The sequence below is a fragment of the Leuresthes tenuis genome, unplaced genomic scaffold, assembly GCF_036924035.1.
Source record: "Leuresthes tenuis unplaced genomic scaffold, fLeuTen1.0.hap1 SCAF_20, whole genome shotgun sequence".
Taxonomy (NCBI): Eukaryota; Metazoa; Chordata; class Actinopteri; order Atheriniformes; family Atherinopsidae; genus Leuresthes; species Leuresthes tenuis.
The window spans coordinates 5967753-5980775 of NW_027325374.1; the positions used below are offsets into that span (position 1 = coordinate 5967753).

Genomic DNA, 13023 nt, shown 5'->3' on the forward strand with positions numbered 1-13023 from the left:
GCATTCTCGATCATTTACTTAACGGTGCACAGCATTTCTGCTTCTAGTAGAGAAGTTGCCTGTTCTGTAATCAAAGACAATAAAACATGCTTAAAGATAAGTCCAGTTCAGTGACACAGTTAAACAAAATTAATTCAAATCCAGATGGTTTCTATTCATATAATGTCGATTCATAAAAGGTTGTCTTTCTAATGAAATCAATGGATCGTATTGAATCTGTTTTTTGGATTCAGACCTCTATCTTGGCATAAACAAAGTGACAGTGGAGAAGAAACCTCCAGCAGAAGCAGTCTCAGGAAGGACAGCCTTTTGCCTTTACTTTTAATAACTGAAAGCTCTGAGAGAGAAGTGCTCTGTTGGTGCAAAGGAACCGAGAGTTCTTTCAAATCTGATGTATATCCATGTGAAGCTGTAGTTCCTCCATTTGACCGTGAGTGGCGCTGCATCTCTTATCTGTTTGTATTTAATGCTAGAAACCCTTTCACAAATCTACTCCAGTCGTCACCGGTGTGAGTAACCCAGTGTGGTTGTTATGACGTGGTCTGTCTGGGACTGAGACACAGCCGCCGAGACAACATTTTAGCTTCCCGGCGGTCCAAACGCGGTCTGTTCTTCAGGATAACTGCTGTTTTTGGCTGGTACGCAACACGTATTTGTTCCTCTGTCTGGAAACTTGAGGCTAGTGGTCAATTAGTTTATCTCCAGATAAGATTACGTTAACCAGTTAGCTAATGCTAGCATTTAGTATGGCAAGCTAGCGCTATCCATTAGCACTTACGACAAAACCAATAATCGATAGTCGTGTAAGATAACTTATCGATCAATGAGCTAACTTCACAACATGTGTGGAGCTAGTTTTCGCGAATGATAGTTGAGTATGGGGAAATGAAGTCAGCCGACAAGCTTGTTAGTGAACTAAGTAGCTCGTTTTGTTAATAAGTTAATTATAATTTATTTTCTCGCTTTCCAGGAAGCCATGTTTGTTCTCTGTCTCATTCTCCCACACTAAAAACCAAAAGTTCAGACAGAGGGATGATTAATAATGTTGTTCCTCTCTCTAGTTTTGGTTTCATAGCCTCAGTTTGTTTCACATGACTTCGTATTAATGCTCAGGTTTGCAGCTTGAAAGTTTGCAGCTGAGGATGTGCTTGTGTTGTCTTTCTGTAACAGTGGTCTCTTTTTTTCCTTACCCACACCTTTAGTCATATTTCTAACTCCAGCTTTAAGAGTTTATCATCACATTCGTAATAGTCCCGTATGCCACTAGTGATGCACGACGTAATAAATGTTTGTTTTACTGTTCTGACATCATGATTTTCTTAGTTTTGGCCTTCAGAGTAAACCTAGCAGGTACATCTTTGTGTCCCATCCAAGGAACAACTCCACAGGTGGAAACTGCTCTAAGTGTTGTGCCTGAGAGGACTTGAATTGAATGTTTGTAGACGGTGTCTCGCCTTGTTGCCTGACATCAAGGGGAAACTGATTTGGCAGGTGTTAGAGATGTGATATGGCACCGCCAGCTGAGCATCGAGCTTGGATCTGATAGGAAAAGCTTTTTGCTACAGTCCAAGGAGGTTCGCTTTGCCAAGCCTGTTATCTCGCTGTGATCAAGATGTGAAGCAGCAATTTTGCAGCTGTGCCTGACACTACACTGTGGTTAACTCTGACGAAACGTTTCACATCTCCCTTCGCTACAGTTGTTCTGAGCTGTTATAGGTTCTCACCACTGAGGATGTGTTTATAGATCATAGCACGTGTGAGCTTGTGGTAGTCGGGTAATGAAAGAATGTGAGGTAAGAAGATTTGGTGAACACCTCTCCCAAGTGAGAATACGCTTGGGATTTTCAAAAAGGGAAGTGAAACAACATCGGTGATAAACGAAACTGACAACCATTTGCATTCACAGTGGCGAACAATGTATCCCCAGTTTGACTGAGGGGGGGGGGGACAAACTGTAATTCACAGTGTGGCTTCTGGCTAGTCTTTGTCTTTGAAAGCAGATACTTAGGTTTATGTGGTGTTTCATACTGTGTCACTTTTTACTGCCAAAGTTCAGTGTTAAATGTGACACCTAAGTGTCGTAAGGCAGCAGAAATACGTGGTCCGGAAAAACAGTCGTGGGACTTTTCTTTTGTACATTCAGTGTGGAGTACGGGGAGTTTTCATTGTGACTGTTGGCGTGGTCATGAAAATGGTTAAGTGAAATGATAGTGTTTTACAGACGACTCAGCAGGATGTGGGTCAGTGGGAGGAGAAAGCAACAGTGGCCCACAGACTAAATAATTTTAATGAGCACTTGCTGTACCATTGCTTTGAAAGCAGCACTCCTTCGGCCTGCTTCAACTCCGTGATGAGACCGACGTGGGAAGATTAATGCTGTTGTGGCTTCCTTGTGCTGAGATCTAACCACTTGGAATATACATGAACTTCTCTTGAATCTCAAAAATATCAGACTGTCTTTGATGTTAAACAGTAGAGGAATACATTATCTTTTGACCTCTCACAGAGTTTACACTCTTGCTCTGTGATGTTTTTTCTTTTGCAGGCTATAATGCGGCGGTGACCCGAGAGAGGCCGAGAGATGATTGCAGCTTGGCGCAGAGAAAGGACGGAGCAGAGAGATTGAGAGAGAAGAATGGGCAGGAGTGTCTGGAGCTGCTGGCAAGGTGTCTTCTCCACTGCCGTGTTGTACGGCTCGTTGGCCCTGTTTACCTCCATCCTCCACAATGTATTCCTGCTTTATTATGTGGAGACTTTTGTGTCTGTCTACAAGATTGATAAAATCTCCTTCTGGGTGGGAGAGGTGAGCAAAGATTCTTTAACTGTGTTAATTAAACATTTACGAACGTGTTTAGGTATGCTAAGTCTTTATGTTCACAACATGTTACCAATGCGCCATTATCATGACTTATTTACTGATTTCTGTCTTTTAATCTCGCTTCTCTGCTGCTCCACAGGCGGTTTTCCTTATATGGAACAGTCTGAACGACCCTCTCTTCGGTTGGCTGAGCGACCGCTCCTTCCTCAGCTCCCCTCAGTAAGTGTCTGCATCTGCCCTTCATCTTAATTTTGGCTCAGAGGAAACACTGTTAGATAATCTTTTTAATGCATACACATAAAAAAGACAAGTTGTTCTTTTTGCATGTATTTGGACGTGACTTCACTACATAAAAACAAACATAAGAGGTCATTTATATAGTTCTGGGTGGATAATCTCTAATTATAGAAGAACACTTTCAGAAAATAAACTTCTCTTTAGTTTTTCAAACTCGGGTGCAGTTTCCTCCAGTACATTTCTTTTGCATATGTACTTTATGTGGAGCTTTCCAGTCCGTCTGCAGGTTTCTACCCACTGTTCCAGCATCTGACTTTGCATGCGCACCTATAAACATAATAAACTCTTTCATCAGCTGCAGTAATGTCAGCGAGATCAGTTAATGGTGTTATCGGTGTAAAGTGGCTCTGTGTCAGATGGTGATCACATTAGAAATAAGAAAATGAATATATTTGTTTTGTATTAGTGCGTCACATCTACGCTGTTTGACTCGATTGGCATTTACATTTTGTTCTGCATTGTTTGTTTTTGGTGATTCTGAGCGGGCAGGAATGTTGTTTCTGTTTGCCATCAAACATCAGTCTGTTTGCAGGGAGGAATTTGATGGATTACCACTGAACGTTTCTGACACGTGCTTTTGTTTTTCCACGCAGGTCAGGCTCTCTGGTCACAGCTCCAGAGGTGGTGCTGAAGCGCCTGAAGGCTCTCTCCACAAATGGCCCTCTCTTCGCTCTGTCATTCCTGGCGTTCTGGGTGGCTTGGGCCAGGCCAGGCCTGCAGTTCCTGCTGTGCTTGTGTCTGTATGACGGCTTTCTCACCATGGTGGACCTTCATCACAGCGCCCTGCTGGCTGACCTCGCCGTGTCCGCCGCTGATCGCACGCGCCTCAACTTTTACTGCTCTGTGTTCAGCGCTTTGGGCTCCTTTTCTGTTTTTCTGTCTTACTCTTTCTGGGACAAGGAGGATTTCTACTTCTTTCGCCTCTTCTGCGTCGTTCTGGCAGCTTTTTCCATCCTCGGCTTTTTCTTTGTGTCTCGGTTGCTGCAGCGCCGTTTTCAAAAGGAAATTCGTCCAAAACAAGATGAAGCGTCGGCACTAAAAGAGTAAGAATTTCAAAAGACAGCTTTTTTTTTTCCAAGACCATTTTTCTTTGTTACTACTCTCACTTTCTTTGTGCTGTCCCAGGCTGAGTGTTGGCCATGCTCCACTCACCCAGCCCGAGAAACCTGTCACTATTGGACAGTATCTCAAGCAGCTCACCAAACATAGGAACTTCATGTGGTTCGTGTCCATGAACCTTATTCAGGTAAGCTGATAAAAAGGCTGGATGATGGCAAACATTCATTTTATCACAGCCGTCAGTTGTCAACATATACTTTTACATATTCTAATAGATTAATTGTAATATACTCATTCTAGTTGGTCAAAACTCTACAGTCTGTACAACACAAAGCACTCATTCTCAGTCTTTCCATTTAAAAAAAGCACATTTTCCTCTTATTTTAATGTAATCTGTAACATTTTCTGTTTCCACTGCAGGTGTTTCACTGCCACTTCAACAGCAACTTCTTCCCTCTCTTCCTGGAACACCTCTTGTCTGACAGTATCTCTGCTTATACAGGTTCAGTCTTGCTTGGTAAGAGCCCGTTAAGGTGGTAAATAACAAATTTATTCTTGGCACTTCTTCTCATCATATGCTCCGTACAAAGTCATAAGTGCTGAAACACTTTTATGTGTTGTAAAGTGTAATAAAAGCATAAATCTACCACATGATGTGGCATTTTAAAATGAAAACACAGGCTTTATACAATAACACGCATCAAACTCACCTGAAACAATGCTGGATTCTGACTTTTTGCAAACACAGCTTTGTTTACGTTTTTCATCTCAGCGGCCTTCCTGTTTCCTTTGTTAAATGGAACTTAACATAGGGTTCGGTTGAATTGTCTCTCTCGGTTAGGAAGGTTCCCAGTTAAGTGAAATGACCCAGAAGTATCTCATGATTACTTTTAATTCTAAGGAAAGGAGCTTTGGTGACTGTCAGTGCTGCTGGTTTTTGACCTCAGTTTTGTGTCATCACCCTAATTTACTGTAATGCTGACAGATTTTTACTATTTTACCCTGGGCAGCAGATGTAATCATGGCCAAAATAAAATAGATTCCCATCTTTACACCTACTTGCACTCTCTCTGGCAACCCAATCCTCTTTTCTCAAACTGATTATTTTTCTGTCATTTTATTGTTTGCTCGTTTGTTTTTGATGCAGCTCTGCTTCTGCTCCCACACAGGGATCTCTTACATTGCCCCCCACCTGAACAACTTGTATTTCCTGACACTGTGCCAGCGTTATGGGGTATACCAGGTTATCCGCTGGCTGTTTGTACTCAAACTGGGACTTAGTGTGGTTATGCTGCTTGCAGGGGCTGACCACATTTATCTGCTGTGCATCTTCATCGCTAGGTATGGCCATCAGCACTCACATCAGGAATCGGATGTGTGATTGTTTGAGCTTTTGTTTGCTTTTTTTGTTTCAGATTTATCATTTTCAAAGCTGAACATGCAAACACAGAACAGCATATCAGTGGAATCGCACTCAACGTAACAAGCACAGGGACATTTAATGTTAACTTGTGTCCTTTCATGGAGAAACTACCTTGCACTAATTTGTGCTTCTTTCACTGAAAATGGGACAAAGTAAAGTGATTTATTATCAGTAGCCACATAGGTCACAGCGAAGGTTGTAAACCGTGTGAAGGCTTTTGGTTCTTTCTATCAGATCTTCAGGCTGTTGTGATACAACAGCACATGGAGCACAAGTAATAAAGCTGTTACTTAAATATACACATTGTAGCATGTACAGACACACCCAGACAACCCAGCGCATTCTATTCTGTACATAAACCGCCCTTAGTGGCTGCTGTTCACAAAAAGGTATTATGATCTATAAAACAGCTGACTGTCACCCTCTTTTTGTTTTTTAGTAACCGGGTGTTCACAGAGGGCACCTGCAAGCTGCTGAAACTGGTCGTTTCTGATCTGATCGACGAGGACTTTGTGGTAAACAGACGTCAGCAGGCCACCTCTGCTCTCCTCTTCGGGATGGTCGCCTTGTTGACCAAACCTGGCCAGACTTTTGCCCCTCTCATCGGCACCTGGCTGCTCTGTGTGTACACAGGTACAGACACTAATTCTAAGCCTTGATCTTCAGAAGCTGCAGAATACATTCTTTCCAAGGCAGCTGTAGCTTGCTGTCATCCTGTAAAAGACGGAGTTGGTCAAGCACATTGTTAGAGTTCCAGTCTGATCTCTAATCAGTGGGTACGTGTGTGAACGTATTACCTGTTGAACAACTTGATGTTTTGTGTTCCTGAACCATTTTTAGAAAAAGATCAAATGGGTGTGACTTGTACAAGCTGAACTGGACAAATGACCCGCCAACAAAAGAAGATGAACGTAAAGAATAATGTTCCATGATTTAACAGTCCAGCTTCACAATTCAGAACTTAATAATTCTCTTATATATAAGTCTAAGATTTCTTTTTTTTTTTTTTAAATGCTGTAGGAAAAAAAGCCAAACTGTTCCCACTTGGGACGATCAGGCTGTTTCTCTCTAGACTCCAAAATGACCCCAGAGGCCAGCGATGAACTAATTTCATTTCAATGATGGGAATAGTTCAGTGTTTTTTCAACATACTGTACATATTTCCTTTTTTGCCAACACTTACGAGCAAGCATCATATTTATCTCACTGATATGAGCGTGGATTTTGTGTCCTCACCTAACTCCAGATGAGAAAGATGCAAATGCAGACGTCTTCCTGGAAGTAAACAACTGTGTATCTCACTTTATGCCAATTATTTACTGCAACCTATACTTTTTCTGTGTCTCTTCTAAGTAGGTGAGCTTTTAATCCAGAATTACAGAGTATTCTAATGATGAAGCAAATCAAAGATGTGCACTCATGTCATAGTCTCCATTTTTACTCTACAAAAGCCTAAAGTTTGTGTTTTGTTTGCATTGAGACAGCAGTGCCTTTTTTTTTTCTCATCTTGGAATTTTCTTCCCAAGGTTACGATATTTTTGAGAGGGAGCCCGTGAAGGACTCTGTTTTGGCGCCTGACATCACCTCTAACTCAGGAACTCCGCCTCTACGCCTGGGCTGCTTCTACATGTTGGTGTTAGTGCCTATCACCTGTGCCCTGCTCCAGCTGGCCGCCTGGTCTCGCTTCACACTTCACGGCCGAAAGCTTCAGGGAATCAAGACCCTGAGGCAGGGGTCCCAGCATGGCCACTTTATCGATGTCAAGGCCATATGAATTGAAGAGAGCTGCAGAAAGCTGCACACAGACACTTTTGAATCATCCGTTTTAATAATGGTCTCTCTTTACTCTGCAGCATCTGTGCATGAATATGAACCGTGGGAAAAGGCACAGTGGGCTGACAAATCCCTCTTGGAAGGACATGAAACAGCATTTTTTAAAATTAAATTTGCCTTATTTTTATATTAAAATCCTGATTATATTTATATTTAAAACAGTGACCAAAAGCTAACATAAAACCAATCAATCCTTAGTATGCATCTGGACCGACCAAGGTAACAGCATTTCATGGTGCGGGCCGAATATGGAGAATCCAATTTAAAACTGTAGTAAAGTGTTATTGTGGTGTAGAGAACAGTTTGAATGTTCTTGCTGCTACGAAGCAGTAACATGACCTTACAAAGAAAAAGAGTGCTGGTTTACAACAGAACTTTGTGGTGTCTGTTATTGATGAGACTGAAGAAAATGTTCCACAGTTGTGTTCAGAGGGTGATTGATACTGCATAAAACCTGCACTTCAGAGCTGATCATGACATTGTTGATGATTACAGAACGACCTGCCATTTTGATGTTAACTGTGTTTTGAAATGTGTCCAGTGTTTGATATGCTTTTGCACAAAACTGCCATTTGTCCATCGTATACCTAACATTCCGGTTTTTGACACACTTTGCTATAATAATGAAAAATGAGAATAGGAAATGATAACCTATGTCAAATTTTCTGAATATTTCAAAAGAATGTGAGACATTGCCACAAATAGACTTTGTCTATGTTGAGTTTCAATAAAACTTTTCTGTACTGTGACACTTGATCAAAATGTAGAGTAACTCTTCTTCGCAAGAGATCATTAGGAAACAGCTTGTCGAAGTTGGGAATTACTGTTTTCTGACAATGAACCTGAGCTGTGGATTTGCCAGGCCGTCTACTTGTGCAATTTATGATGGCAGTATTAGTGCTGGAATGTGGAGGTATTCTTCACAACCACACTGCAGGCCTGTCATGAGGCAATAATCTCTAAACTTTAGACTAAAGTAAGGAGAGATGCCTGAAAGTGTTCCTTCATTTGGTGAGATAAAAAACTGACTGGTTTAGTTGCAGTTCCAGCTTTGTAAGACATCCAACAGTGTTTAACAGAACTGTAATAAATGAAGTGAAAATAACTGAATGCTCAATATGGTTAATATTTAAAGATATGTTAAAAGTTATTGCCAAAAGCTCAAAAAGCAAATGTGTAACAACAAGCCAAACTGCATTATTAAAAGAACACCTTTTCCAGGCAAGGCCTCTTTGGTTTAAGGTAAAGAAGCAAGTTAATTTGTAACTGCAGCTGCTTAAAGATTCCACTTTTTCCTGATTAGATTAATTTAACTTGAATTATTTCGTAAAATATTTAAATTTGGGTCGTGCAAAAATTATTTAAATTGATTCAAAGGTAATAGAAAAGATTATGATACCAAATTTATCGAAAAACGCACGTGGAGAGAAAACTCAGATTATAGTTTAGGTGACGGTCGTTTTACTGCTCAAAGTTGACTTGAAATTCTGTGAAACGCGTTTAGTTGAGTTCTGGTTGCCTTTTACCACTAAATGTCAAAACTAAAGCGGTTCGTGGGTGTTTTTATAACATTAAAACTTAACTTTAGGATAACTACCACACCATTCTTTGTACTGAAAACTTTCCATACAAACACAGGAGCAAGTGAAGTCTACAGCGCATGCGTTTTGTTTTTGTTGTTTTTTTCTTTTTCTCTAACCTTTAATATTGTACGTTTATTACACTATATTCCATGTTTAACTTCACCGTTTAGCCTGTCAACAAGTCTTAAAGCTTTTTAACTGATTTTTCATGGTTAAAAAGCTTGCAAAACGCACTAGTAACGCTGTGTTATCGGGATAACGACGAACCATTACCCATCATGCATCGCGTTTGATATTTGAAAGTTTAATTGAAGCAAACAATGTTTGTTTTCAAATATTTTATGAATAGCTTAACTATGTGTGATGTGATTTGATGACAAAAGTTCTCTATTGACGATGTCTATTTATTAATGTCGTTGTTGCTACATTGTGGCACCATGACTGTAGAGTGTATTACGGCAAATGGCTTTTCATGACTATCTTACAGTCGTCAGAACACTCATGTTTCTCTTCAGATCGTATAAATCTTTCGCCTTTTACTAAAGATTTCCGTGGAGAGGAACAATATGAGTTTTAACTAATTTTTTGATGCCCTGCGTCATGCGGGGCTTCCTTCCTTGTTCAAAAATCAAATCTTACTAACTTATTCTGACTGACAAGCTACGTGGCACAATAATCAAGAGAGCAAATTTGTGTAGCGCGAATTTATTCTAAATCTATCCTCTGAAAACAAAACTCGTTACGCCGATACGTCACTAAATGATATTCACCAGAAAATGTAGGTTTACATCCATCCATGTTAGCTCTATACATACAGTGACAGAGTCTATTGATAATTTACGGACCTAATCAAGAAGCGTCACGAGAAATCTCGATACCAAAGTCAATTAAAGCCATTTACATGACCACACTTCATTCCTAAGAGTCTCATTTTATGGGACGTTTCTGATACTTTATCAGCGTATTTCTATTGATTTACTCTTTGAAAATAAATACGTTGCATTTGACGTGAACTTCCAGCAGAGGGCGCCGCCATTCACCAACATACTGACGTAGAGTTCCCACGGCAGCATTGAAATCAATACAAAATACCGAGAAAACAGATGTGAATGGTTTTTTAAATTGATGTTGATTCTTAGATGTTACTGTACCTTTACAATGTTATCAATTTTATGTTCTTCAGTTGTAAATGTTCTCTAGGGACTTGCTATGCCATTATGATGTGCCTAAAGTAAACACATATTGTGTATTTCCCTGCTATAAAGACAACAGTAAGTTAACTTAGCCTCTTTCATTGTATTCTACATAGTTTACTCTGTTATTATGTCAGAATGAGTTACCAGCATGCAAATCTATCCCAGTCAGCGAGTTGCCGTAAAAACAAGGTAAAGAATATTCTGGGAGGTATGGTTTTAGTTAGACTTCCCATTTCTTGTGGCTTCAGAGCAGTAATGTGTCACTGTTTGCCTCTTTCGGTAAAGACACAGGCGCACAGAACAGGAAATAAGAGCGAGACAGTCGAGCAGAAGAAAATACATGTGAGCAGCAGGCTGAGCTCTCTGGCTGCAACTGGCTGCAACTCTGCTTCAGCGGCTGCTAGACAGACATCTAATGACGGGGGGAACGTTAGGAAACAAAATCAGGCAAGTAGAGGATTTATCATCCCACATTCAAGCCTTGGGGAGTGAAACTCCTGGATGAGTTTCATAACTTCTTAGTCTGTGGAATTTTTTTTTTTTACTTTTATTTTTTCATCGTGATATTACAAATAATTTGAGCTACGCCCAGTTTAACCTCTCCTTTGTAATATGATGCAAAAATTCTAGACTGGACATGATTACAAGAAAGGAATTTAACTTGAAAATGAACCAGAGTTCTCAGGAAAGTTATGTTACCCAACTTTTAATGTACACAATCTATATTGTTTTGCCCTTTTCTACCACAGTTACTCTGCACATGAATTAGTTTGTCACTAATGTAACTCTTTTACACCTTTTGTGTGCCATAGGAGGATACAAAACACCTGAAATGTTCAGAGTGCTTGATGAACAAAAGGTAAACTGAGATTGCTGGATGACGTTGAACTGAGGTTGGTGCAGTCTTCCTGTCTTGTGGCAAAGCAATTTTCAGTCTGCTGTTTGGTGTCTTAGTTCATTTAGCTTTAAGCAGTTTTGCAGCAACTGACGAGCAACTTCCTGTCTGGTTCTGAGCCTTTTGTTCGTACTTCTTAGCCTGTCATGTAAATCCGCATCCTTTCATAATGCCAAACACCAGCCTTGGATGGATTAGTGGAAAGGCCCATGAGGTGCAGGGACCCCTGTACCAGAGCTTCAGTTTCAATTGACTGTTAACAGGCAAAATACAGAAAACCTACAGTAGGTCTAAAATAACAACAAAGAGAACGAAAACAACCACAAAAAGGCATTAAAAAGATGCTAAAAAAATATCAACTTTATTTCCAGAAGAGTTGGTTAGTTTTCTTGAATGCAACGGGAAAAATTTGATCTGTCATTTGTTCATTTGTTTGACTTTTTATTTAACAGATACAAAAGCAAACTTTACTGTACTTAGAAAATATAAAGAAATCTAGGATTTGATGCCCACGGCACATTTTTACTGTCGTATTCCTCGTCTTTTCTTTTTAATGACACTTTTTGATCATTTGGAAACTGAAATTGTAGATGTTCTTGCTGAATACAAGATTTCAGCTGCTCGGCATTCCTTTGTTGTCTTGTCTTGTTCTCCTCCTCATGATGTTCTGTACATTTTCAGTTTCATTTGTCGAGCCGAGCACACACTCCCTTTCTATTCAGCTGTTGGAGGTCGTGCAGTGCGAGTGCTGACATTGTCCTGCTGGAATAACCCCAGCTCTCCCTGTGAAAGATGTTGGCCTTTACGCACTGAGATGTCCCCTTTTCACAATATTATGCTCTGTCGACGTTGGGAGAAAAAAATACAAGATTCTTCGCAATTAATTCACTCGTTAATGGTCACTTGATGGAGTTCTGCACAAAGTGAGAAGTTTTTGATGGCAAGCAAAGCAAAAGGCAAGCAAAAAACGTCTATTTTGCCAGGCATTCAAAGTAGAGACATTAGTGCGATGCCCCCGAGATGATTCTCTGAGGATTAAACCTCATTCTCCTATACCACAATCAAATGTTTATGTACCTGAAATATACAGAAAACCTTCAAGATCCGCTGACATATGCATCCTACACATACATCCTATCTTTCCGCTACTTGATGTGGAAAATAGAGTTTCAATACACAATAAGTGAGAAACCAGAAAAGTCTTGACGCCCCCCTACATGGGTGGTGAAGGAAAAGAATAATGATCTGTGGAAACAAAAGGGGACATTCCCAGAAGGCTTGTGGCTCATTCAGAAAGTCTCACCTAGAACAAACAACAACTTGTTACGGATGTCAATAAAGTCCCACTCACATCCTGCTGAGAACATCGTGGTGGGAACTAAATGCAAATGTCTTATGGACGTCCTGGAGATGTCCCGATATCCCTGGGAAAGCCTTTGCTCATCTTTTGAACAGCCCTGACACCCTCACCGGTCAACGATTACTCTGCTGACTGTGTGACATTTCAGAACCATCTGGATGTGCGTTCGGTCAACTTTTCCGCCTTCGTTTTGCTCCCAGCTTCTTTTTTCTTTGTTCATCTGTGCTGTCTGCTTCAAAATCTAGAATTGTTTGAAATAAGTTGGTCAGTGAAGACACTGGAAGATAATTTCTCTTGTACTTGTGTAGGTAAAAAAAAGAAACCTCAAAATAAATGAATAAATTAAAGATTGGAGATATTTAGCATTTTATAAAACCTACCAGTTCCTCTGAAAATGGAGGCTCGTACAACAAATTGACATAAACTACCAAAAATGTATAAATTTCAGTCTACTGTGTGGGTGGGGGGCACTTTGCATGTTGTACCCAGCGGTCTGTTATCCCCTCATCTTTCCAGGTAAGTTAGCTTTAAGGTGCAAACAGGTTACTCATTTCTGTAA

General features: G+C 40.3%; 1 protein-coding gene and 1 non-coding gene across 2 annotated transcripts; both read left to right on the plus strand.

Annotated features, from left to right (window-relative positions):
* The first annotated feature begins 502 nt into the window (after positions 1 to 502).
* On the plus strand, positions 503 to 7783 carry mfsd13a (major facilitator superfamily domain containing 13A). The gene is made up of 9 exons (XM_072373240.1): positions 503 to 638; positions 2546 to 2803; positions 2958 to 3037; positions 3709 to 4158; positions 4241 to 4361; positions 4595 to 4691; positions 5344 to 5515; positions 6037 to 6230; positions 7124 to 7783. The coding sequence occupies exons 2-9, from the start codon at positions 2636 to 2638 to the stop codon at positions 7369 to 7371; spliced, it is 1530 nt and encodes a 509-aa protein (XP_072229341.1). The 5' UTR covers positions 503 to 638; positions 2546 to 2635; the 3' UTR covers positions 7372 to 7783.
* A 1725-nt stretch (positions 7784 to 9508) lies between these two features.
* On the plus strand, positions 9509 to 9623 carry LOC140279086 (U5 spliceosomal RNA). Its single transcript, XR_011909284.1, has one exon. It is a non-coding gene; the product is annotated as a U5 spliceosomal RNA (small nuclear RNA).
* The last annotated feature ends 3400 nt before the right edge of the window (positions 9624 to 13023 follow it).